The sequence below is a fragment of the Cervus canadensis genome, chromosome 15 (genome assembly GCF_019320065.1).
Source record: "Cervus canadensis isolate Bull #8, Minnesota chromosome 15, ASM1932006v1, whole genome shotgun sequence".
In the NCBI taxonomy this organism is placed as follows: domain Eukaryota; kingdom Metazoa; phylum Chordata; class Mammalia; order Artiodactyla; family Cervidae; genus Cervus; species Cervus canadensis.
In genome coordinates this window covers 69,114,315-69,140,785 of record NC_057400.1, presented here as the reverse complement: position 1 = coordinate 69,140,785, position 26,471 = coordinate 69,114,315, and the positions used below count along the sequence as shown (strand labels likewise).

General features: G+C 46.1%; 2 protein-coding genes across 2 annotated transcripts in view; one reads left to right on the top strand and one right to left on the bottom strand.

Annotated features, from left to right (window-relative positions):
* Window positions 1-283: 283 nt before the first annotated feature.
* LOC122453681 lies at window positions 284-16,188 on the bottom strand. The gene is made up of 4 exons (XM_043487768.1): window positions 16,009-16,188; window positions 4,483-4,855; window positions 1,927-2,024; window positions 284-761 (listed from the first exon to the last, which is right to left on the bottom strand). The coding sequence occupies exons 1-4, from the start codon at window positions 16,186-16,188 to the stop codon at window positions 741-743; spliced, it is 672 nt and encodes a 223-aa protein (XP_043343703.1). The 3' UTR covers window positions 284-740.
* Window positions 16,189-26,072: 9,884 nt separating this feature from the next.
* Window positions 26,073-26,471, top strand: part of MAP3K2 (mitogen-activated protein kinase kinase kinase 2) — an 87,879-nt gene continuing 87,480 nt past the window's right edge. The window contains exon 1 of the mRNA XM_043488266.1: window positions 26,073-26,197. The gene's annotated coding sequence lies outside the window, so the exon portion shown is untranslated. The remainder of the gene's footprint in view (window positions 26,198-26,471) is intronic.

The window sequence follows — 26,471 nt, the reverse complement described above, 5'->3', positions numbered from 1 at the left end:
GTCGCAGAGAGTTGGACTCGGCTGAGTGGCTGAGCGCAGCACAAAGCACATGGGCTTTGTGACACACAGGCTTAGTCCCCCTACAGCATGTGGGATGTTCCTGGACCAGGAATCAAACCCCTGTCTCCTGCATTGGCAGGTGGATTCTTAACCACTGGACCACCAGGGAAGCACTTATGTTTTTAAAATGCTATTATAAATGGAATTCTAAAGATTACCATTTGCAATTGTTGGTTGCTAGTATATAAGAAATACAATTGATTTTTTAATATGGAGACTTTTTTTCAGTTTTATTGAGATACAGTTAACATATAACATCATATTAGTTTAAGGTATACAACATGATCTGACATATGTATGCAGTACAAAATGATAACCACAATAAGTTTAGTAACCATCTATCACCCCATCTAGTTATAATTTTTTTCTTGTGATGAGAACTTTTAAGATCTAATCTCACTGCAACTTTCATACATGTGATACAGCATTGTTAACTATAGGTACCATGCTCTACATTACATCCCCAGAACTTATTTATCTTATAACTGACTTCCTTCACCCATTTCCACCCCCATTGCTTCTGACCAACCTGTTTCCTTAATCTGTGAGTTGTTCTTTTTTAATTTCACACATTATACAGTATTTACCTTGAAGCTGAGTTCTTGATCCTGCAAGCATTTGCTATCGTGAACAACCAACCCAGTTTGTCCAGGATTCTCCTTATTTTAGCAGTAAAAGTCCTACATCAGGTAAACTGTTCCCTGGGATGAGAAAATTCCAAGTTTTCAGTAATGGGCACAGAAGGGTGGGGGAAAGGTACAAGCCCCAAAGGTAACCCCGAAAAGAAAGGCTGAAAGCCATACGGGTTTTAGTACCAAATGGACATGGCACTTTCCCTAGTTTCGACTGCTGCTGATGGCAACCACAATTTGCAGTTCCTGATAATGGATCATTCATTATAACCACCCTTCCCAACCCAGGGATTCAACTCAAGTGCACTGTAATCTAATGCATGAACACCCACTTTGCCTGTGAACTGACTGTTGTGATTTGTGTTGAGACAGTGCTAGTTCAATTTTTAACATGGTGAATATTGTGGCCATGTTTTTTAATAGTTCAGTTGATGAAAATGAGAATGATGACAATACCAATCAGTGCCAGCAGGAACCAGACATGATGATCATTTAGAAGTCTAAACAACTGTAACATTAAAAAATTACATTTGTTTATTTATTTGGCTGCACTGGGTACCAGTTGCGCTACACGGGTGCTCTAGTGCAGTGTGCAGGCTTAGTTGCCCCACGGCATGTGGAATATTAGTTTCCTGATTGGGGATTGAACTCACATCTCTTGCATTGGAAGGTGGACCACCAGGAAAACCCCATAACTGTGTTACTTTACTGACTACTGGCATAACATATGCAACTGGTTTAGGGTGGTAAATCAAAAGGGGCATGCTTCACAATATGCAGAAAAGAATTTGAGGTTGGGCATGGTTGAGAAGGGCTTCCCCAGGTGGCTCAAGGCAACCCACTCCAGTATTCTTGCCTGGAGAATCCTATGGATAGAGAAGCCTGGTGGGATACAGTCCATAGGGTCGCAAAGAGTTGGACAGGACTGAAGCAACTAAGCATACATGCAAGCACATGGTTGAGAAAGGAACGTAAAAGTAGAAACTGATATTCACAACTCTTCAATGAGACAGCCAAGGGCTTCTAAATTAATCAAAATCATTTTTTCGGTGTCCCCCAACCAATTCACAGTTGGATATAGTGGCCACTGGAGGAAACACGCTAACTTCAGACTATACTACAAACCTACAGTAACCAAACAGTATGGCCCTGGCACAAATATAGACATAAATCAGTGAAACAGTATAGAGAGCTCAGAAATAAACCCATTCACTTATGGTCAATTAGTTCTTACCTGCTGAGTGTCTTGCAAAATTGTCCACAGCACAACTATTGGAGTGTGGGTTGTTTCCTGGGATGCCAAGGCTTTCATGATAAAAGGTGTGGTGACTTCTGTTTCCTCAAAACATGCAAAAGCATTTAATAAGTCACTTGAGTTTCTAGAAATGGAAGAAGATGATCTTCTGCAGACATGTGCCTACAAGACAGCTCTCACTGCGGTCAGTCATAGACCACAGTTAACCTGCCATAGATGTGAACAGGTTTATATAGAATGGATCAACAACAAAGTCCTACTGTATAGCATAAGGAACTATATTCAATATCCTGTGATAAGCCATAATGGAAAAGAATATGAAAAGGAATATATATATAAAACTGAGTCACTTTGCCATAGAGAAGTAATTAATGCAACATTGTAAATCAACTATACTTCAATTTAAAAAAAACTTAGTCTTCTACAAAACCATCTTTTCAAAGTGTGGGACAAGAATAATGACTTTCTCTAACATGTGGATAGACTGAGAATGGAGAAAAGGGTTGCAAGCAGAAATCCCTAAACTGTTCTCTAAAACTGTCTGATCTTTGAAGAGGCCATTCAGACACCAAAAATGGGTGAGCTGACTGCATCTGATTTGCTCAATGTGATAGTAGGTAGTAATAAAAACTCATATAATGAAAAATGACTCAGTTTGGGGGAAATAAAACAAACATCACCAGAAAAGGACAGCCAGTTTAATCAGGACTTGATCATTTCTTTACTAAAACTGGAAATTATTTGTCATTCAACTTTAATTTCCCAAGTTCAGATATCATTGGGCTTTAAAACCATTTTTCCTAAGAAATAGAGGTTTAGCTTATGACATCCAGAGTGCTTCAAAATGTTTAAAAAGAAGGCTATTTTAGACATGGATGTCCTACATACTGAATTTATAGATGTAAAGAAACTCACAAACAGTTGGTCTACCAAAATCAGCCTGTAGGTACAAAGTGGATGCACATTTTTGGAGAGCTGGAAACTAATCCCTACAGTCTAAAAACGTATTCCACGCTCAAATGATTTGGTTGAGAGGATTGTTAGCTTGATGCCATTACATTGGACTGACAGCCGGAATCAGCATAAAGTTGGCTTAATAACAGCAGAGTTGCAAGTCAAAGAATTTTATGTTTAACCGCATTCAGTTTGATCGCTACATAAAGGAAGTGTTCCCTAAAGGCTGCAGGCAAGGACATAGAGGTAAAAGAAGGCTTTGTATCATAGGACAGCAATGTCACTGTTATTTTTTAAATTAAATATTGGTAATTAGTCCTATTATATTTGCTTTCTCTTTTTTAAAAGTCTTATATGTATCTTTTTTAAAAAAATTAATTTTTGTACAGCAGTTTTAGGTTCACAGCAAAATCCGGGGGTGGGGGGTACAGGCACTTCCCATATACCCCCCACCCCCACACATGCATAGCCTCCCCCATTATCTACATATCAGACATAGTAGTACAATTGCTACTATGAACCCACATTGACACAACATCATCGGCTAAAGCCCAGAGTTTACATTAAATTCACTGTTGATGTTGTGCTTCACCTATTCATCCCGGTCACTAGCTCCACCCCCAACTCCTGGAAGCTACTGATCTTTTCATTCTTCTCATAGTTCTGCTTTTTTCCAGAATGTCATAAAGTTGCAATCATACAGTACATAACCTTTCATATATATGTATTTTAACACAAAATCTAAGTAACCCATAATGGATTAAAACAAATTGCCCTATCAGAGGACAGAAACATTCTAAAACTATTTGTATATTTCTTTCTCATACATATTATTTAATTCGTCCTACTATGAATTATTGCCATTGTGACTAATCCTATTGTTTAAACAATAGCGCTTATGTAACAGAAAAGTAAATACAGAACATATAACTTCAAATTATCTATATTCATATTTTTCATATTTTAATAATGTGTAATTCTAATATGTATCATTTCAAATAAATGATTTGGTCATTTTCTATATTAATACACAAAGCGTAGAATATTTTTACATATTACTAAAGTGAAAGTGAAGTCGCTCAGTCGTGTTCGACTCTTTGCGACCCCATGAACTGTAGCCCACTAGGCTCCTCTGTCCATGGGATTTTCCAGGCAACAGTATTGGAGTGGGTTGACGATGGGTATAAAAACGGCATTTTTTACCTACTCCATTATTACGGGTTTGGGCGATCTGGTACGCCTGTGCCCCAGGTGGGATCACTAACGCTGGTTTGCTCCACTACAAGTCTACCTCCTCCGGTCCCCGGGCGCTGTTTAAACCCCAGGGATCCAGAGCCTTCAGACACCTGGTCGCTGCCCCCCAAGGGCTCACAGTTTGGTGACGAAGCCAGACACGAAACAGGCGGAGAAGGTGCCCGGAAGGGTGCCCTGGCCACCTTGGGGCGGACCCTGACTAGCTCCTAGCAGGCCCGGTGGAAAGGCTGCCTGGAGGAGACCAGCCGGGGCTGCACCGCGGGGTAAAAGGCCGGGACGGGGGCGTGTGATCCGGTGGGCGGAGCCGCCGCCCGAGCCTCTCCTCACCCAGGACTGGCTCCACTGGACCTGCGCAGCAGGGGTCTCCCTCCGGGTCGCCGACCCGTGCGCTCTGGGTGTTACGCGCCCGAGTTGCGCCAGGGGGGGTCGTAGTCCTTCCGGGCCCAGGCTCTAGCGCGGCCACTGCGCCCGGCCACGCGGGTTGCCCGGCCCCACAGAGGTCAGGATCCTGCAAAGCTGCTCCTGCGCCCCGGCCCGCGCCGCTCCGACTCCGGCGCGGCCGCCGCCACGCCCCTACCTCCACCGGCCGTGCCGCCCGCCCGGCGCCCCGCTGCCGGGCCGAGGCGTGTGCTGGATGCACGCCTGCCGCTGAGTCAGCCTGTGAGTCAGCGCCCCCTGACCGCCGGCCTCTGCGTCTGGGCTGCAGTTGGGGACCGGCGCGGGGAGCCGGGGAGGAGCGAGGGATGGGGGAGGGGGAGAGAGCGGGAAGGAGAGCCGCTTCCAAAGCGAGGGTCTGCAGCCCACCGCCTGCAGGCTGTCCCGTGTTTTTGTTCAACCCAGAAGCTAAAAATGACTTTTACATTTTTAATGGTTTTGAAGTGCCAAAAAAATGATTTATTTTGTGACAAACAAAATTACAGAAAATTCAAACCTCAGCGTCCATGAAAAGTTTTATTGGACCAGCAGTGCGCATTTGTTTAGTATTGTCCGTGGCTGCTTTGCACGAAGCTGCAGAGCTGAGCGCTCGTGAGGCGCTGCGCGGCCCCCAGAGCCAAGGCTCTTGACTCTGCACCTTCACAGGAGGCGCGCTCAGCCCCGGCTGTTAAGGAGGTCACTTGGTTTGCAGAGAGCAAGTCCTGGGCTGGGGCTGGGGAGGGCAAACTCAGGCCCGAGGGGGATTACCACCCTGGGAAGCTTTCCAGACCAGCTGAGCTGCCTCAGGGTTTGTCAGCAGGCGGGAGAGCCTCCAGACCTCTGTGGTTGAACTTGCTAGGTTCTGGGACAGAGGGCTCCCGGCTGCAACCCTGGAAACCAGGTTTGTCCCACACCACCCCTGGGAGCCCTAACTGCGCTGTAGCAGGGTCCCCCGTGGGGCCACAGACTCCCAGCTGAGTGGTTTTTGCTCCCGGTTACCCATTAACTGGCTAGTCCTCACGTAAAATTTCAAGGAAGTCAGGCCTGCATGTTTATTGCCAGGTGGATCCCTGGTGATGACCTACCCTATCACTTGCAGCCTGGGGAAAAGAGTCTGGGTGAACCTTTATGACCGCTGTGGCTCAAGGCAGTGTTTTTCAAGCTTAAAAAAAAAAAATCTCAACCCTCAGTAAGAAACATATTTTACATGGTAACAAGTTTCACAAAACTACCCTTAATACAGTGATGCATTCTTGCCATTTTCAATTCCTTTCTCTCTTCCTCCATCTCTCTTGAAAGAAAAGCTTCCTAGGAGATAGATATATGTAAAAATATACAGAGACTATTGAGGAAAGTCTCAAACACAGAAAAGTAGAGTAATATAATCGGCTTTCATGTACCAGTCCCTGAACTTCAAGAGTAAAGTTTTGTCCAACTTGTTTCATCTCTTCCCCTCCTTTTTTCCCAGAATATCTTTCCTATTTTTCAAAAATTATGATCATGAAAAACAAAATGATCACAAAACACTAAATTGATTTTTTGACCTACTAATAGGTTGCAGCCTGTTGCATGTTGGTGCAAGTCCCTTCAGTCATGTCCAACTGTTTGTGACCCTATGGACTACAGGCCACCAAGCTCTTCTATCCATGGAATTCTCCAGGCAAGAATACTGGAGTACGTTGCCATGCGCTCCTCCAGGGGATCTTCCCGAACCAGGGATTGAGCTGCATCTCTTACATCTTCTGCATTGCAGGTGGATTCTTTACTGCTGAGTCACAGGGGAAGCCCTGCAACCTCTTAGTGCAACATAAATGTGCTTGATGGCATCCAGACATATCTGTCTCTTCTCTTTTTAGTTCAAAGCACAGCAGCAGGAAAGGTCCTCCTTCACCTACTGGAGGAGGCTTCTGGCCCTCAGTCTCCATGACCCTCCTTGACTTCCTTTAACCGAAGTCAGAGCCCCCAGCCTCTATGGGCAATAAATACACATACCTGTTTGTTATTATCTGATGTGCATTAAATTCTTGGTAAATAACTGTGATAACCTGGGAGGGCAAGGATTCCAGAAATACATTTGCTTCATTGACTATGCTAAAGGCTTTGACTGTGTGGATCACAACAAAATGTGGAAAATTCTTAAAGAGATGAGAATACCAGACCACCTTACCTGCCTCCTGAGAAACCTGTATGCAGGTCCAGAAGCAACAGTTAGAACCGGACTGGTTCCAAATCATAAAGGAGTACGTCAAGGTCAAGGCTGTATATTGTCACCCTGCTTATTTAACTTATATGCAGTGTACCTCATGCAAAATGCCAGGCTGGATGAAGCACAAGCTAGATTCAAGATTGCCGGGAGAAATATCAATAACCTCAGATATGCAGAGGACACCACCCTTATGGCAGAAGGCAAAGAGAAATTAAAGAACCTTTAGATGACGGTGAAACAGGAGACTGAAAAAGCTGGCTCAAAACTCAGCATTCAAAAAACCAAGATCATGGCATCCGGTCCCATCCCCTCATGGCAAATAAATGGGGAAACAATGGAAACAGTGACAAATTTTATATTCTTGGGCTCCAAAATCACTGCAGATGGTGAGTGCAGCCATGAAATTTAAAGGCGCTTGCTCCTTGGAAGAAAAGCTCTGACCAACCTAGAAAGCATATTAAAAAGCAGAGACATTAATTTACCAACAAATGTCTATGTAGTCAAAGCTATGGTTTTTCCAGTAATCATGTATGGATGTGAGAGTTGGACTACAAGGAAAGCTGAGCGCAGAAGAATTGATGCTTTTGAACTGTGGTGTTGGAGAAGACTCTTGAGAGTCCCTTGGACTGCAAGGAGATCAAAGTGAAACCATTTACCTCAGATTAGCATATGAACCCAGCCAAAACCCACGATACCTGGTTTCAGGACCTAATGAAGCTCATATTCTTGATGTCTCATCGCAGAAAGAATTCAGTGAGAGACAAAGTAATAGGTTCAGTTCAGTCACTCAGTCGAGTCCAACTTTTTGCAACCCCATAGACTGCAGCAAGCCGCCTTCCCTGTCCATCATCAACTCCTAGAGCTTACTCAAACTCATGTCATCCAATGATCTCAACCTCTGTTGTCCCCTTCTCTTCCCACCTTCAATCTTCCCCAGCATCAGGTTCTTTTCCACTGAGTCAGTTCTTTGTATCAGGTGGCCAAAGTATTGGAGTTTCAGCTTCAACATCAATTCTTCCAATGAATATTCAGGACTGATTTCCTTTAGGATGGACTGGTTGGATCTCCTTGCAGTCCAAGGGACTCTCAAGAGTCTTCTCCAACACCACAGTTCAAAAGCATGAATTCTTCAGCACTCAGCTTTCTTTATAGTCCAACTCTCACATCCATACATGACTACTGGAAAAACCAAAGCTTTGACTAGACGGACCTTTGTTGGCAAAGTAATGTCTCTGCTTTTTAATATGCTTTCTAGGTTGGTCATAGCTTTTCTTCCAAGGAGGAAGTGTCTTTTAATTTTGTGGCTACAGTCACCATCTGCAGTGATTTTGGAGCCCAAAAAATAAAGTCTCTCACTGTTCTTACAATACACAGAAGTGATAGGTAAGAAGTGGATTTATTCAGACTCAGAGAGAAGCACATTCCACAGAGTGTGGGCATTGCAGAGGGTGAGTGTGGCTGCAAAATGTGGCATGGTTAGGTTTCATAGGCTGACTAATTTCATATGCTAATGAGTGGGAGGATTAGTTCATCTATTTTGGAAAAGGGGTAGAGATTTCCAGTAAATGGGCCATGGCCCACTGCTTGGTCTTCTGACAGTGACTTAGAAGTGTCCTGGTGCCTCTGGGTGTGTCATTTCCCTTGCTGATTGAGGATCAAGGTCTAGTCTTGTCTGCCATCTTGGTTCCATTTGATTCCAATCCATTTATGTTGTGTCCTTGGGCTATGTCATTCTTTCAAAAGTTGTTTCCTTAAGGTTACAAAGTCAGTCAATTCCTAAAGGAAATCAATCCTGAATATTCATTGGAAGGACAGGTCCTGAAGCTGAAGCTTCAGTACTTTGGCCACCTGATGCAAAGAGTGAACTCATTAGAAAAGATGCTGATGCTGGGAAAGATTGAAGGGAAGAGGAGAAGGGGACGACAGAGGACGAGTTGGTTGGATGGCATCACCGACTCAATGGACATGAGTTTGAGTAAGCTCCGGCAGTTGGTGAAGGACAGGGAAGGCTGGTGTGCTGCAGTCCATGGGGTCAAAAAGAGGTGGACATGACTGAGCAACTGAATAACAACCTGGGAGGGAGGGCAGGGAGGTAGGCTTGGGGGAGGAAGGAGCTGGGGATAGGAAGAAGACTTTTCACTGTTGTGTTCGAATTTTGTTGCATGTATATACTTTAAAATTTTTATTTAAAGATATTTCAAAACTACACAAAGGTGTCAGGAACAAATGTAACACCACTAAGTCCATATACTCAGCCTTCCTCCCCTCCCCACAGACAACTCCAGCTAGCCTCTGTACTGCCCAGTGGGAGTGGATGAAGCCAAAGAAATAGCCTTCAGGGCAGCCCTGAGTTGAAAGTTATTTGCTATCTTGTAGGCTGCCCCCTCCCAACACTGTCTGCCAGCACCCAGTCTTTTTATTTTGAAAATCCCACGTGTCATTTGCTTGTCATGTCTCCTTGGTCTCCTCCCATCTGGGACAGTTCCTCAGTCCTTGTCCCTGGGGCAGTTATTTTGTAAGATATTCCTCATTTTGGGTTTGTCTGATGGTGGTTTTTTTTTTTTTTCTTTCGTTACTAGATTGAGGTTATGCGTTTTAGGCAAGAATACCACAGAAGTGATGGTGTGCCTGTCTCAGGATACCACATCAGGTGTTGTGTCTAATTATTGCTCTTTGCTTTTATTGTGCTTCAGTTATGTTGCAATTTTGTTTTTAAACAAATTGAAGGTTTGTGGCAACCCTGCATCAGGTACATCTGTTGCACCATTTTTCCAACAGCGTTTGCTTACTTTGTGTCCCTGTCTCACGTTGTAGCAGTTCTCACTTTTTCCGTATTATATTTGGTATGGTTGTCTGTGATCAGTGACCTTTCATGTTCCTACTACCTCTCACTGAAGGTTCAGAAGATAGGCAGCACTCTTTACAATAAAGTATCTTTAAAGTAAGGTAGGAACATTGTTTTATTAGACATAGTGCTATTGCAAACTTAATAGACTAAAGTATAGCGTGAACATAACTTTTATAGGCACTGGGAAAATAAAGTGTGACTTGCTTTATTGCAATGTTTGCTTTGTTGCAGCAGTCTGGAACCCAACCCAAAACATCTCCCATGTATGCCTGTACTAGTCATGGTAACTTTAACTTTGATCACTTAAATGTCTCCTTGAGCTTTCTCCACTGTTACTGTTTTCCTTTGTAATTAATAAACATCCTGTGGGGAGAAGCTTTATGACTATGTAAATATCCTGTTTCTCATGCTACTTTTCCCCCTCTAAGTTTAGATTAGATCATACTTGTTTGCAACAGTTATTTCTATAGTTTTTACCAAAGGGTGGTTTTTCTAAATATTACTATTATTCTTTCTACATTGGTTCATTGGAATTCTGCTGTAAAGAAAGAGCTGTCTCTTCCCCTCATTTATTTATGTATTCCATTATTCTATATTTGTATGGACTTTTGAGTGTCTATTTCATATTATGGGTTATCAGTTCAGTTCAGTCACTCAGTCGTGTCCAACTCTTTATGACCCCATGGACTGCAGCACACTAGGCCTACCTGTCCATCACCAACTCCCCCAGTTTACTCAAACTCATGTCTGTTGAGCAGGTGATGCCATCCAACCATCTCACCCTCTGTCATCCCCTTCTTCTGCCTCCAGTTTTTCCCAGCACCAGGGTCTTTTCCAATGAGTCAGTTCTTCGAAACAGGTGGCCAAAGTATTGTAGCTTCAGCTTCAGCATCAGTCCTTCCAATGAATATTCAGGACTGATTTCATTTAGGATTGGCTGGTTGGATCTCCTTGTAGTCCAAGAAACTCTCAAGAGCCTTCTTCAATACCACAGTTCAAAAGCATCAATTCTTCAGCGCTCAGCTTTCTTTATAGTCCAACTGTCACATCCATTCCTGACTATTGGAAAAACCATAGCTTTGACTAGATGGACCTTTGTCAGCAAAGTAATGTCTCTGCTTGTTAATATGCGGTCTAGGTTGGTCATAGCTTTTCTTCCAAGGAGCAAGCGTCTTTTAATTTCAGGGCTGTACTCACCATCTGCAGTGATTTTGGAGCCCCAGAAAATAAAGTCTGTCACTGTTTCCCCATCTATTTGCCATAAAGTGATGGGACCAGATGCCATGATCTTTGTTTTCTGAATGCTGAGTTTTAAGCCAACTTTTTCACTCTCCTCTTTCACTTTCATCAACAGGCTCTTTAGTTCTTCTTCACTTTCTGCCATAAGGGTGGTGTCATCTGCATATCTGAGGTTATTGATACTTCTCATGGCAATCTTGATTCCAGCTTGTGCTTCCTCCAGCCCAGCGTTTCTCATGATGTACTCTGCATATAAGTTACATAAGCAGGGTGACAATGTACAGCCTTGATGTACTCCTTTCCCAATTTGGAACCAGTCTGTTGTTCCATGTCCAGTTCCAACTATTGTTTCCTGACCTGCATACAGATTTCTCAAGAGGCAGGTCAGGTGGTCTGGTATTCCCATCTCTTTAAGAGTTTTTCACAGTTTGTTGTGATCCACACAATCAAAGGCTTTGGCATAATCAATAAAGCAGAAGTAGATGTTTTTCTGGAACTCTCTTGCTTTTTCTGTGATCCAACAGATGTTGGCAATTTGATCTCTGGTTCCTCTGCCTTTTCTAAATCCAACTTGAACATCTGGGAGTTCATGATTCATTTACTGTTGAAGCCTGACTTGGAGAATTTTGAGCATTTGCTAGCGTGTGAGATGAATGCAATTGTGCAGTAGTTTGAGCATTCTTTGGCATTGCCTTTCTTTGGGATTGGAATGAAAACTGACCTTTTCCAGTCCTGTGGCCACTGCTGAGTTTTCCAAATTTGCTGGCATATTGAGTGCAGCACTTTCACAGCATCATCTTTCAGGGTTTGAAATAGCTCAACTGGAATTCCATCACCTCCACTAGCAGTGATGCTCCCTAAGGCCCACTTGACTTTGCATTCCAGGATGTCTGACTCTAGGTGAGTGATCACACCATTGTGGTTATCTGGATCATGAAGATCTTTTTTGTACAGTTCTTCTGTGTATTCTTGCCACCTCTTCTTAATATCTTCTGCTTCTGTTAGGTCCCTACCCTTTCTGTCCTTTATTGAGCCCATCTTTGCATGAAATGTTCCCTTGGTAGCTCTAATTTTCTTGAAGAAATCTTCTCTAGTCTTTCCCATTCTATTGTTTTCCTCTGTTTCTTTGCATTGATCACTGAGGAAGCCTTTCTTATCTCTCCTTGCTATTCTTTGGAACTCTGCATTCAAATGGGTGTATCTTTCCTTTTCTCCTCTGCCTTTCACTTCTCTTCTTTTCACAGCTATTTGTTAGGCCTACTCAGACAACCATTTTGCCTTTTTGCACTTCTTTTTCTTGGGGATGGTCTTCATTCCTGCCTCCTGTACAATGTCAGGAACCTCCGTCCATAGTTCTTCAGACACTCTGTCTATCAGATCTAATCCCTTGAATCTATTTCTCACTTCCACTATATAATCTATGGGTTATAACACATTACTATGACACCTTTATTTTTGCTCAGATAGTACCACATTCAGCTTTTGGGAGCCTCTTCGAGTTGGCCCCTGTGTCTGTGATGTATCCCATCGCCATTTGAGCACTTCTTTATTGTCTGACACTAGATGTTCCAGGCTCATCTTGTACTTCCCCTGTTCCAGCTTTGGGATCAACCCTTTTTCTAGGAGCTCTAGTTTGTTTTCACTGGAGAACAATATTTAGAAAGTAAGATCGAGGCGTGAGTCAGATTCACCTTGGTTAAATGAAAAGGCAGAACTGGGCTGGCGCTGGGGCAGCTTGGGAAGGAGAGGGGCAAAGTGCAGGGCTGCGGAGAGAGGCGGGGGGACACTGAGAGCGAGGCCGAGCGAGGAAGGACAGCTTGGCCCTTGGCTGGGAGCACCTGTGGGGCCCTGGCCTCCGTGCAGGCGAAAGGATAAATTCAGAGCAGCACGCCCCTCAGTCCAATGCACTCCACACAGCTTGCCTCTGGGGCCTGGACTTCAAAGGCAGAGAATGATTTTTCTTTGCTCCCTTGGCTCAGTACTGTGTAAAAAAATTTTTAATGGCAATGGCAGCATCTATTATTTTTAAAACAATACAGAAAAGATCTACTATACTTTCTTTTCTTTAACAATGTTTATATTGTTTGCTTTTCTCAAACTGAGGAATAGTGGAGTGGTTCTGGATGGATTGTTACAGCAGGGTTCATCCACCACAAAAAGTGTCGATGGGTGGTCCACCTGCACTTCGGTTCTCAATAATGAAATTTGGGGGGCTCTGAAGGAGAGGGGCCTTCATACTCTCCTGATTGTTACCCAGAATTAAAAATATATGTTACAAAGTGTCCTACCATAAGACACACATTCAATTTAAAATTTCACAATGTAATAGTCATGTTTTGTGTGACATTTTCTACCCAATGCAGGTTATTTCCCACTACTTTGATTTCACAACTTACTAGTGAATGGATCAGGACCTACAGTTTGAAAAACACCCCTCTAGGCCAACTTGTTATTGTGCATGCAGGGAAACGGAGGTCCTAAGAAGGGGAGTGAGTGTCCAAACTGCTGTGGCTTTTCAGGATGCATTTACTTACGGCATTTAAAACTGCCTTTTTACAGCTATTGGGTAGAAATAGGTCTGAATAATAAGACTAGATTTTTGAAAGTGTCCAGAGCTAGATGAAACTAGGCCAAGGGTCAGGAACCAGAGATTTCCTGCCCTTATTCCATAGTCTCAAATTCCTAATGTTGGAGGCTTTCGGCTCTTCAAAATAAATGTTTTGCGACTTTGGTAGTCCAATGGTTACGAATCCACCTGCCAGTGCAGAGGACATGGATTTGACCCCTGGTCCAGGAAGATTCCTCATGCCATGGAGCAACTGAGCCTGTGCTCTAGAGCCCGTGAACTGCAACTACTGAAGCCCGTGAGCCTACAGCCTGTGCCCTGCAACGAGAGAAGCCACTGCAATGAGAAGCCTGAGCACCACAACGGTAAGATAAGAGTAGCCCTGGCTCACTGCAACTAGAGAAAGCCTGCATGCAGCAAATGAAGACTCAGTGCAACCAAAAATAAATACGAATTTTAACAATAAAAGAAACATTTTGTCCTTCACCTACCCATGCATCTGCTTACTCAGCGAATATACACAGCTAGTCCTAGGCAGAAGCAGGCATGCAAGACGAAGGTGGCGTGCTTTCCCCTTGAGGTGCTTTCAGTCTCTGGGAGGCAGCTGGAGAAGCAGCCACAGAAGACCTTGCAGTGACAGAGATGAATAGGGTGAGAGTGAGCCTGTCAGCCTGGCAGGGTGGGAGTGTGACTGTTGAAAAGTCATCCTTCTGAGCCTCTGTTTTCTCCCCTGTAAAATGGAGTAGTTAAGCCCTGCCTCCTTGAGTTGTAGTGAGCCTGGGAAGAGCCCCAGGAGAGCATTGTCAGGAGGCCTGTGGAGGGAGTCGGGGGAGAGGAGGAGGCATTCAGCAGGGAACTTGCAGGCCTGAGAGGTGGGGCTGGTTGAGGATTTGGGTCTGGAGAACAGGGGATGATGAGAATAACAATGAGGGGTTGGAGATGTGGAGGCCCCAGCTTGGAGGCCTTGACCGCCTGCCACACAATGGAGTTTAAACTTCATCCTATGGGCAAGGAGGCCAATGAGGTGCTCCATGAAGGGTTGTTGAGACAGACTGGAACTTGGGACCCTTTGCTGCAGTGCTTCTGTCTGGACATATGTCTTGTAGAGCAACCAAATGCAAAGAAACTGTAAGGGACTAAAAATAACTGTATACATGTGCAGTTGGGACAAATTATGGACAACAAGCAACAAAAAGACCAAAATCCCCAACTGCCACTCCTGAAGAGCTGGGAGCAAAAGCAGGGGTTGGAAGCAAAAGCAGAGTAGAGCACATGTTCCCTGCACTCAGCACCACCAAAGGCAGTGGGCAAACCACGTAAGCCACCCCTCTGGGCCGACCCTCACCCCAGATAAGGAACCAGCTCACTTGCAAGAGGGCAAGGGAACCCATTACTTGTTCTTGCTCCCTCTTGCTGCAGTAAGGCCCCAGTAAAGCCTTCCTGAATTTCTTGTCTGGCCTCTTATCAATTCTTATTGACTAAGGAGGCCAAGAATCCTGGTCTGTTACAGAATGACATGGCCAGATCTGTATGCTTTACACTGACTCGAGAGATTCCGGCAGCTGTAAGGAGACTGGTCAAGATCTGACATCATACAGCACTTGGAAGACAGCCTGTGGAGGTGAGACAAGAACAGAAAAGGGAAACTGGAGTTTCCAGTGAGAGGAGGCAGGTTGAGGCATGAAGGCAGCCACAGCCTCTCTCAGCCAAGTGCAGGGACCATCTGCAAGACTCAGACCTGGCCCTGATGTCAGAGAATTCTCCAGCCCTCCAGCTGTGGGACCGCCCTGGAGAACTGCTGCAGGCTGAACCCAGGAGCTCAGTCCCTGAACTCCCGGGGCACTTGAAGTGGAATGTAATAATGAAAAGACAGGATGCTGCACCACAGAGAACCAAGTTGGAATCCTGTTTCTTCCACCTCCAATTTAGGTGATTTTAGGAAAGTTAGTTTCTTTTGCCCTGGACTACAGTTTCCTCATTGTCAAATTCAGTAGGGAGATAAGTGTGAATGAGGTAATATGTTTAAAGTCTGTTGTAAGCCCCCAGTAAGGAGTCACTGTTAATGTGATCTCATAGGCTTCCTGCCATGATGAGGAGGCTGAGGTCAGAGAGGTTAAGGTTAAGGGACTGCGTAGCCGAAGGCTACACAACTGGGAAAACCAGGAACCCAGCAGTGGGCTGACTCTCTGTACTTGGTGCTCCTACCAGGAGCTCCTGCTGCTCCGGGCTCGGTTCCACAAGTGGAAGCCTGGCCGGCTGCACCCAGCCTGAAACCGCGTGTACCTGGTAACCTCGTCCCAGGGGCCACAGCGCGCAGGAATGAGTCACCGCAACCCACTCCCGCGAGGAGACCCCTCCTCCCCAGCCCGCTTGCGGCCCAGACCTGGTTGCCAAGCAACAAGACACAACACGCATAAACACACTGCGATCCCTCGCTGTAACCTTGAGGCTGTCTTTGGCGCTGCAGTCTTTCCCTTGCCCCTCCCCGCCAGCCCGGGCCCTGGAGCCGAAGGTCTGACCCTCGGGCTAAGGGCTTCCAGACAGTGAGCGTGTACTCCCCTGTGTGGATGTGGGCTCTGCCCTGGCGAGGCAGGGGACGGGGCTGCACAGGGCAGGGTGCAGGGAGGGGCAGCCGAAGGCGTGGGCGGCGGCGGCGGCGTGAACTTTCACCATTTCGGGCTGAGGTGGTGCCCCGGCAGGACTTCCTGAGTCCGAACTGGAGGACAGCAGGGTGGCGCCGCGACGAGAGTGCGTGCCCATTTCCCAGGCACGAGGAGCTTCTGCTGCCCCGAGGGCTCCAGAACTCCGCAGTCCCTCCTCTAGAATCTGCCACCCTGCGCCCTCCTTACTCCACCACGGATCATCTTATTACTCAGTTCAGTTGCAAACGTCTTGAGAGGGTGGCTCCCCTGGGTAACCTCTTGCCTACACATTTGCCTGCATGGTCAAAGACTGTGCGCGTGGTTAACAGCTATAATTTTAGATCTGCTGTCCTACTCAGGCACTGAGCTCCGGGCTGCATTAACCCTCACAGTGACATTGTAAAGTAGGTTTTTAAAAATCAGTTTTATTAGGCTTAATTTACAACAAAATCCAGCAATTTTATGTATATAATTTGATGAATTTTGACGAAAGTATATAAGCTTTTCACCACCAGCACACCACAATGTTCATGACATATTAAATAGAACATTCCCATTATCCTTCTGCTGACAAGTCTCCACTTTTGGCCCCTGGCAACCACTGATCACTATAGCTTTACCTTTTCTAGAATTTCATATAAATGGAATCATGCACTGTAGTCTTTTGTCTAGTTTCTTTAACTTAGCATAATGCTTTTGAAATTCATTTTAGTGAGCCCTGGTTTTTTCCTTTCTTTGCTAACCAGTTGATGAATATTTGGGTTGTTTCCAGTTTGGGGCTATCATAAAAAAAGCAGCTGTGGACATACATATGCAAGTCTTTGTGTGGACCTGTGTTTTCATTTCTCTTGAGGAAAGATTAGGAATGGAACTGCTGATTCATTCAATAGGTATTACTATTATCATCTCCATTATATAGATGAAAGATTGAAGCTCAGAAAGGTTAAGCAGCCTGCCGGAGCTCACAGTTTGGCAGACATTCAAAGTCAAGTCTGACCTGTATGCCAAGTGGCCATCCATAGGAAACAGGTATTTATTGAGTTGAAAGTACTTCCTTGGTCAGTAATCAGTGTAGCAATGTGTACGTGGCCTGAATTTGAGCGCAAGTCGCTGAGCACAGCATGTACACAGGGACAAAGGTCGCCCCTCGCGGCCACTGCAGTGGTGACTTCTGGAAGCCTAAGAGGCAGAGCTGCAGGGTATTTGTTTTGTGTGCTGAAGATGGTGTTTACCAGGTTTCTCCATCATAAAGTTACTGTTTCCCCTTTGTAATTATCGTTTGAGTAGAGAGACTTTGAAAGTGAGTATTCTACTTATCAGGCTTTCACCCACCTGTTTGAATGTGCAACATGAGTTACCTAACGCCACCATTCATTTTACTTATCAGTGGAATTCTTCTGCTATGGAGGGTTTTCCCTTCTTCTTCCTTTACGTGTCAGTATGACTCATGGGTTATTTTATAATATGGGATAGAATTCACTATTTTAATGTTCAACACGTTCCATATTTGGCCAGCAGCAGTTCGTTTACGCTGACTCCTGAGGCTGTTTAACATGCCTGTATGGTCTTCCGAGCACTTTGTCACTCTCTGATGTAAGACTGTCCAGGGCCTCACACGTCTGCACCAGTCCTGGTCCTGTCCATGGAGATCGGCATTCAGAAACCCTACCAGGGCACTGAATATACTCATCATCGCTGCGATGTCTGACTCACAGGCCCCCTCAGGCTACCGGATCTTCCAGCATTGGAGTTAGGTGAAAGGCAGGGCATGGACGCTGGACTGGCAAGTGAGCACTCAGCAAAACCAGGCACCGGCCTGTACAGGAATTTATAGTAAAAGCCCGGTTCACTGGCCGTGGGAACCCAAGCCAGACCAATCACAGTACAGTTTCTCTGCTCAAAATGTCTCTACAACTTTATAACTTTATAAACCTCTGGGGGTAACATCTTTCAGCATTTCCTGCTTTGGTGTGAATTACTTCCAGGGCAGAGGACATGAGAACCTGGCTCTCAGGGATGGTGGGAGAGGGTTAGGGAGCGTGGGGGAAGGATGGTCTCAGAGGCTCCAGATAGTCGGCTGTGTCTCCCATGGTGTAGAAAACAGCATAGATTTCTCCTGGCACAGACCCTGTTCTGTGCTTAAGGCTGACTGGCCAGTTGGCTCATCAGAGCCTGATCACTGGTGTGAACTCCAGGAACGAGAGGTGGTGACTCATAATGTGAGGCCACAACTGCACCTTCCGGTTGTGTTGGGTGCCCTCCATTCCAAAGGGCCTGCTGGCTCTGCAGTCTAGCAGGGAGGGGCCATGCTGGGCTTCTTGTGGGCAGCAGGTGGGGACAAGTGCTGTTTCCCAGTGGCTTTCACATGCCTTACCCCACTGTGTCCACCACAGTCCTGGGCCAGGATGCCTTGCCCTGTCTTCAGATGAGGATGCTAAGTGAAGTGGCCGAGAAGAGCAGATACCAGTGTCTGCCGACTCGAGTGTTCTGTATGGTTCAGCCTGGCCAGAGCTACCAGGCCTGGCCATGGCAGAATGACTACCATTTGAGGGCACAGGGAGCCCCACTCTCTGAGACTGGTCTGAGCAGTCTGGAGGGCCTGAAGGGTCAGTGGGACACTGAACCCTGCACTGCTCAGCTTCAGCCAGGCTGGTCTATAACGTTGAACCATTTGAAGAAGGGACACCAACCCTTGTGACTTGCCTTGTAGAAGCCACTTGTGGAAGGAGCTATGTCACACTGGGTTGAGGGATATGATGAACCTTAAGGAGGGATATGGCTAACTCTTCACTCACCTCTGCTAGTGTCAACCCACTTGATGGTGTACCATGGGGGCTTAGGGTCCTGCAAAGCAGATCTGAGATGGGGCTGGGAAGGCTTGGACAGAAGGACCATGGTTCAGGAATGGTGAGGCTGAACCTGGAGAGCAGAGCCCTGGTGCCAGGAGGGGCATAGGGCATGAGGCGAATGGAGGGAGCTGGCATCAAGGAGCCAAGTGAGACATCAGGACCAGGGAGGCCTGGGCAGGCAGGCTCCAGCTCAGGACTGCTCCATTAGGTGTCCCAGGGGCCTGGTGCAACACAACCTTTCTCTGACACTTTTTCCTCATAGGTAAATGAGGTATTAATTCTGCCAACCTACCTCGTAGGATGTTTGTGAAAAATAACTAATAAAATTTGATAAAGGAGAGTGAGGTAGAGAGAGAAGGCACAAGTGGAACGGAAAAGAAATAAGAAGCCAGCATTAACAAAAACAGGAGGAAGGGAAGAAGCAGCCAATCCTTGTTTTGTTGACAAGTCAGAAGGGAGGAGCCCATGGATGGTAGTTGGGTTAGGGGCTGCTGCAGTGGCAGAGGCCAGCAGGAGGCCCCAAGCAAATAGCCACCTTCTTAAAAAATGATTATTGTTGTTCACAATTTGATGTTGTTTTTTTAAAAAAAATATTTACTTGACTGTGCTGGGTCCCAGCATCTTCAATCTTCGTTGTGGCATGTGAACTCCTGGTTGCAGCATGCAGGATCTAGCTCCCTGACCAGGGATCAAATCTGGGTCCCCTGCCTTGGAAGCACAGAATCTTAACCACTGGACCACACCAGGTAAGACCAGACAACTTGATGTTTTAAAAGTGTATCTTGGGTGACTTCCCAGGTGGTCCTGTGGTTAACAATCTGCCTTCCAATACAGTGTTCAGTTCAGTTCATCGCTCAGTCATGTCTGACTCTTTGTGACCCCATGGACTGCAGCACACCAGGCCTCCCTGTCCATCACCAACTCCTGGAGCCTGCTCAAACTCATGTCCATTGGGTTGGTGATGCCATCCAACCATCTCATCCTCTGTGTACTCTCCTCCTCCTCAGTGTACTCAGGTTCAATCCCTGGATGGGGACTTAAGACCCCACACACCTTGGGGCAGCTAAGACCACGAGCTGCAACGAGAGAAGCCAGAATGCACAACTGCCGCAACTCAGACCCAACACAGCCAAAAATAAAGAAAGAAAAATACAGTAAAGAAAAAAAAAAGCGTATATTAAGACTGCCCTGGTGGCCCTGTGGTTAAGACTCTGAGCTCCTAATGCAGGGGGCTTGGGTTTGATCCCTGGTCAGGGAACTAGATCCCACATACCACAAGGTACAGCCAAAAAAAAAAAAGCGTATCTTTTAGCTAGATAGTCTTAGAATGCACCAACTCAGATAAAACATATGATTTAAGTATCTCTCGGTTCTTTTCCAAAACAGGAGATTCTCCCCCAGTGCTAATCCATAATATTCTTTTAACCTTGTAAGCAAAATTCGATCACGCTGGGCAAGGGCTAATGGAATAAAAAAGGCACAGTCGTTATCTGTATGAGCTTCACTTCTCAGATCTAGGTGAGCACTGGGATCTCCTGTGGTCGCTCTCACTGCCTCACACACTAAGTGCAAAAAAAAAAAAATCTCTAATGTGTCCCATGGCAGCCAAGAAGCTGTCACTGGCTCTACATATATCCATTTTATGAACATTTTTCATTAAAAAGGTTAGAATAAAGGTAAAACTTTAAGTATATATGCCAGCTTTTCAAATTTGCTTGCAAGTATAAGGGAAGATAAAGTCAAACTACTTATCCTGTGTAAATTAAAAAAGTAGGACATAAAATTACATGTGCAATTACTTAAAAACTATCTAAAAATGTATCTAAAAGTAAAAAAACACCCCTACAACAAAGCTCCATACATAGAGAAAAGATGGGATGGAAATAGAGCTACAGAACGAATTAGAGGTTTTTCCCCTTGTGTTTTCCACATTTTCTATTAACATGTATAACAGGAAATGTATAACAATTTTAAAGAAATGTACGTATTAGCAACAGATAAATGAAAGAATTGGAGATGATCAAGATCACAGAAAATTCAAGATAATCCCTCTGTTAGAAATCCTTCATATGGCCTTTCACCAAACTCAGAAAACTAGGGCTATTCTAAACAGCAGAAATCCCAGAAATGAGTTTTTTTTTTAATTGTGGAAGCACTGTGCACCTTTTATCAGAAGACCTACCTTGTTAATGTTTTGCTTTTTAAAACAGCAAAGTTGAGTTTCAACCGCAGCTGCCCTGAGGATGACAAGGATAACAGATTTCCCACAGATCATTTACACAGTATAAGATAAGCTTAAGGGGTCCTGCTCTGGCTCTCCACATCCTGACTCTCCAAGTACTTCTCAGGTACACGCCATTGGCTACCACACGACCGCCATCCATCCCTCCACTCCCCTGCAACCTAACCCAGGTTTCTGTCCAGACATGGCTGGAAGCATTCCCAGTCCCGGGGTGGGCCTTCTGGGGGCTGAACCCATTGTGGTAAAGCTGAGTCTTTGCAGGCACGGACACAAGGCCCAGCTCCTACCAATAAGATGCATTGTAGGAGTAGGTTCATCTACTGGTGACAAGTACTTACTCTTCTCTCTCATGAAAGTACAGAGCCCTGGGAAGAGGGCTCTGCTTCCAGCTCCACCATTCCTGTTTTTCACTCTCCAAGAAGGCCAGGAGGCATTCTAGGATGGAGGAAGGGATGAAGCCAGAGGGGCAAAAGCAGTGGTCTGTTGAGGAAGGGTCTCTGAAAGCAGGTATTTGGACTAGACACTTTCATTGATTTCCCTTTAGACAATACTTACTCACCCAGCTATGATGAGTTGCAAGTGAGATTGGGAAATTGACTCTTTACTATGGGGCAGGGATGCTATGTACTCAAGTAAAATCTAATGACTTTGGAAAGAAAAGAATGAATTTGGGGCCACCATTAGAAGATCCTGCTGCAAAAACAAAAGAGGCAGCCTCGTCGGGAGAGCTGATGTGAGGACATCAGATCTTTGTTTCTAATGTCATTCCCCAATAAAAGGAAACAAGGCTCCTTGGAGAAATGGCTGACTCTAGGACTGGGGCAGGAAACAGTCAAGATGAATTGGCACCTCTGGTAAGGTCAAAAAGTAGGGGCATGCTCTAAAAGTAAAAACAAAACAAAACAAAAACACTCAACATCCCAAAACAAACCAACACAAGAAAACACCCCACAATGATGGGGATATGTCAAAGGGCGACAAAAGTCAATGCAAAGAGTTCCTAATGCCCAAACTTGGAGTAACCTGAACAAAATAAATAACGTGGCATTGGGCTATCGGTTCAGTTCAGTCACTCAATCGTATTCGACTCTTTGCGGCCCCATGGACTGCAGCATGCCAGGTTTCCCTGTCTATCACCAACTCCTGGAGTTGACTCAAACTCATGTCCATTGAGTCGGTGATGCCATCCAACCATCTCATCCTCTGTTGTCCCCTTCTCCTCCCACCTTCAATCTTTCCCAGCATCAGGTTCTTTTCCAATGAGTCGGTTCTTTGCATCAGGTGGCCAAAGTACTGGAGTTTCAGCTTCAGCATCAGTCCTTCCAATGAATATTCAGGACTGATTTCCTTTAGGATTGACTGGTTGGAACTCCTTGCAGTCCAAGGGACTCTCAAGAGTCTTCTCCAACACCACGGTTCAAAAGTATCAATTCTTTGCCACTCAGCTTTCTTTACAGTCCAAATATCACATCCATACATGACTACTAGAAAAACCATAGCTTTGACTAGGTGGACCTTTGTTGACAAAGTAATGTTTCTGCTTTTTAATATGCTGTCTAGGTTGATCATAGCTTTTCTTCCAAGGAGCAGGCATCTTTTAATTTCATGGCTGCACTCACCATCTGCAGTGATTTTGGAGCCCCTCAAAATAAAATCTCTCACTGTTTCCATTGTTTCCCCATCTATTTACCATGAAGTGATGGGACCAGATGCTGTGATCTTAGTTTTCTGAATGTTGAGTTTTAAGCCAACCTTTTCACTCTCCTCTTTCATTTTCAACAAGAGGTTCTTTAAACCAGAGATAACATAAATATCCATGAGTCCATAGTGACATAAATAAACAATTCCGTAAGTAAGTAACTGAGGGAGAAGGGACACATCTCCCATGCAGAAGAATTCCATGGAATTCATGTCAATACTTTGTACTCCAGGAAATGGAGCCTGACTCCCCATGCTCCAGGTGTGAGAAGGGTGATTTCTTTGCAGAGAGTACTGCATGGAAAGAAGGCGAAGAAATCTGACAAATAAAACCACAAACAGGCAATCAAGGTCAAGCTCAACAGCCATAATTCATGTGGTCAGGAATGTCCTTGATAAGTCTGTGGTGAGAATAACGATACCTCAGTGATCTGCATCCCGCAAACCAACAACCCTGGTCTAATCGCCAGAAAAATATCAGAGACACCAGAGGGAAGGGATATTCCTCAAAACACGCGACTAGTACTCCTCAGAACTGTCAAGGTCATCAAAAACAAAGGAAGTCATGGCCAAGAGAAGCCTAAGGAGGCATGATAACTAAATATAATGTGGTGTCCTGGATGGGATTCTGAAACAAGAAAAGGACATTAGGTAAAAACTAAGGAAATCTGAGTCAAGTATGGACTTCAGTTAATGATATTGTATCAACATTGGTTCCCTGATTGTGACAAATGATCATTTTAATGTAAGATATGAATTAAAGAGGAAACTGGGTGTGGGGTATATAGGAACTCAATGTACTATCTTCTCAACTTGTCTGTAAATCTATGACTATTCTAAAATTAAAAGTTTATTAGAGAGTGAGAAGACAGAAGACTTTCTCCCTTTTTCTGAGTGGGAGGTCATAATGTCTGAAGATGAGGCAGTCATCTTTTGACTGCAGAGATGACAATTCACAGCCATTAGCCAATTGTGGGCCCAGTTACTGCATTTCTGTTATGTGTGAAAATAAACTTTACTGTTTAAGCTGTTTTGTTCCTTGCACCTGAAAAAAAATATTCCAAGTTCATGAATTTGTAATCACATATCCCAAAATGAGCCAGGATGCCAGAGATTTAATGTCTAAGCAAGTATCTCACCAATGTAAAAAGAGACTGGAGAAAAAGAAAAAAAAGAGGCTTTTATTAATATATACGTGTGGTGGAAAATGGTGGATGAAGTCCCAGTTAGGGTAGGGAGAGAAAAAGTGAGCAGAGGTATGAGGAAAAATCCATCTCCATCTTGAGATTATTTGGTAAACAAGGTTTTATTGAGTGAGTAGTATATGGTCAGGCCAGGAACCATGGAAAATAATATAAAAGTTTAAGACTTAAATCCTGCCCAAGTATATTGAGATCCTTTATTTTTCTGTGGTATATCAGGCTTAGATGTTAGAACCAAAAGCCATCTTAAAGACCGATTTTCTGCATACATAAGCTTAAAAGTACTCTACTTTTTAAATTAGGGGCAGCAAACTGCTTTTCTATTTAGCTTTGTATTTTTGAGGTCCTCCAGCATTAGCCTTTCTTTGTGGTGGCTGCCTAATTCTCTGCAGAGCAAACGAACCATTATTTATCCGCTCAGTCCGAGTCATTTAGGTTTCCAGGCTTCACCATTACAAAAACTTGCCAATGAACATCTCTGTTCCTGCTCCTTTGACAACACCGCTAATGCGCCTGTAATAAAAATTTCACGGAGGAGACCTATCTACTTTATTACATAACACCCTTTCCCTCCGTCCAGGGCTGCAAGTTGGGTAGCTGCTTACTTCTGGGTGGGCACCACTCCCATCTCTCTTATTTCAACTGTTTGATATGAGGTCTGGAAAAGGCAGGAAGCAGGTGGGATCCATAACCTACCAATAAAGCACGTAGGTGCTAAAGAGGGAAGAAATGGCGCAGGAAGCTGTAAGGGGTATTTGAGGAAACAAGAGATGGAGCAGGACAGATACTCTCTGGATCAAAGCAGTGTGAGCTAAAGACAATCAGAATGCAGGTCAGTCACATGACAGAGGCCTCCAACGCTAACGCGATGAGTTTGTACTTGGTTCTGCGGGGCGACGGTGAGTGAAGAAAAGATTCCGTGAAAGCGACGGGGTTTTAGACTCTGTCACAAGTCCTAGGGGTGGTGTGTCAATTCATCTTCCTGCGCCGAGATTTCCACATTCGTTAACAATTAAAAAGTAATACTTGCTGGGCCGACCTCGAATACATACAAGAAGTAAACAGTGAACTGTAAAACTTAGAAGGCCGATCTTCAGGGTAGTGGTTTACGGTCAGGTGACAAGTCGACAAAAATTTCTTAAGTCTTTTACAAAAAAATGCTGAAACCAGATGCAAAAACGAGATCTTTTCGCCTGCAAACGACTTGCTATGGACTCGAAGTGGGTCGCAGCCTCTTCTTGCTCTGCTGCTCCCGCTCTGCCAGAAGCCCACGCGGGAGACCATTTTCGAGGTTTGGTTTGGAGTCTCGGAGCCGAGGACTCCCGTAGACGCGAGGGAACCGAGATGCATGTGTGTGCGGGAGCGCACAGCCCGGGAGCCGGCGGCCACAAGCTACCGCCAAAGCGGCGCAATAGCCCTGGCAGGCCAGGAATCTCCGCACTACCGAGCCGGCGTGTGCAACCGGGCGTGCGTGGGCGCAGCCAGCCACTGCGCAGGCGCGGACACGCTCCCCTTCGGCCTCCGCGCGGCGCTCTGGGCGAGAGCGCGCCCCCGGCGGGTTCCGCTCCCGACAGGCGGAGGGCTGCGCGCGCACGAGAGAGCCGGCCGTGACGTGCGCCGCGCTACGCCCGACGTCACGGGTCCGTGTGTAGTGGCGGCCGGGCTACCCTCAGCAGCGGCTCCCGACGAGGGTGGTGCGGTCACTGGGTGCGGTGTTCGGGGGTCCTGCGGCCCGCAGCGGCGGCGGCGGCGACGACGACTACTACCGGGAGGCCCGGGGCTCCCAGCCGCGGAGTCGTCTCTCCCGCCCCTTCTCCGGCCTCGGCGGCGCCCGGCCCGCGGCTTCCTCTTTTTCTGCCCAGCTTCCCGCGGGCCTCTGGGCCGCGGCGGCGAGAAGGAACGAGGGGCGCCGAGAGGCCCCGGCCGGCCGCCGCAGTCCACGAGTCCGCCGCTGCGCCCGGCGCGGGCTCCATGTGAAGGAGGGCCGGGCCTGGCCCCCCGGCCCGCGCCTGACTCCTCGTGCGCCCCTCCGGTCCCCGGGGGCCCGCAGCCTCCCTCGACCGGGGGGCGCAGTGACAGGCCGCGCGGGGGCGGAGGGGTGGGTCTGCGGCTCCCTACGTCCCCGCGGAGCGGCGGGTAAGTGCGTGTGCGTGCGTGTGTGTGTGTGTGTGTGAGCGCGCGCGCGCGCCCGCACAAATGTGTGGCGGTGGCGGTGGGGGTGGGGGAGCGGGGAGGGGGCCGGACGTGAGGAGGGGGCCGTTGCCGGCCTGGGCGCAGCCCCTGGGGCGGAGATTTCGCTAGGTTGTAGCCTCGCTTGGGGTGGGCGGACCTTGGGTCCCTTGCATCCTGTCCTGAAGTCCAGGTCCGAGCGAAGTAGACCGCTGGGCGGTGGAGCTGTCAAGACGCGTAC

What these genes read in the sequence shown, in the direction of transcription:
- LOC122453681 (XM_043487768.1), bottom strand. Translation starts at nt 16,188, where the DNA reads ATGGGCACGCACTCTCGTCGCGGCGCCACCCTGCTGTCCTCCAGTTCG. An exon ending in CCGTCCCCTGCCTCGCCAGG is followed by an intron (nt 4,856 to 16,008) that starts GCAGAGCCCACA and finishes CCCCAACTGCAG; the next exon opens with CCCAGACGCAGAGGCCGGCG. An exon ending in TTTTGCAAGACACTCAGCAG is followed by an intron (nt 762 to 1,926) that starts GTAAGAACTAAT and finishes TTCTCATCCCAG; the next exon opens with GGAACAGTTTACCTGATGTA.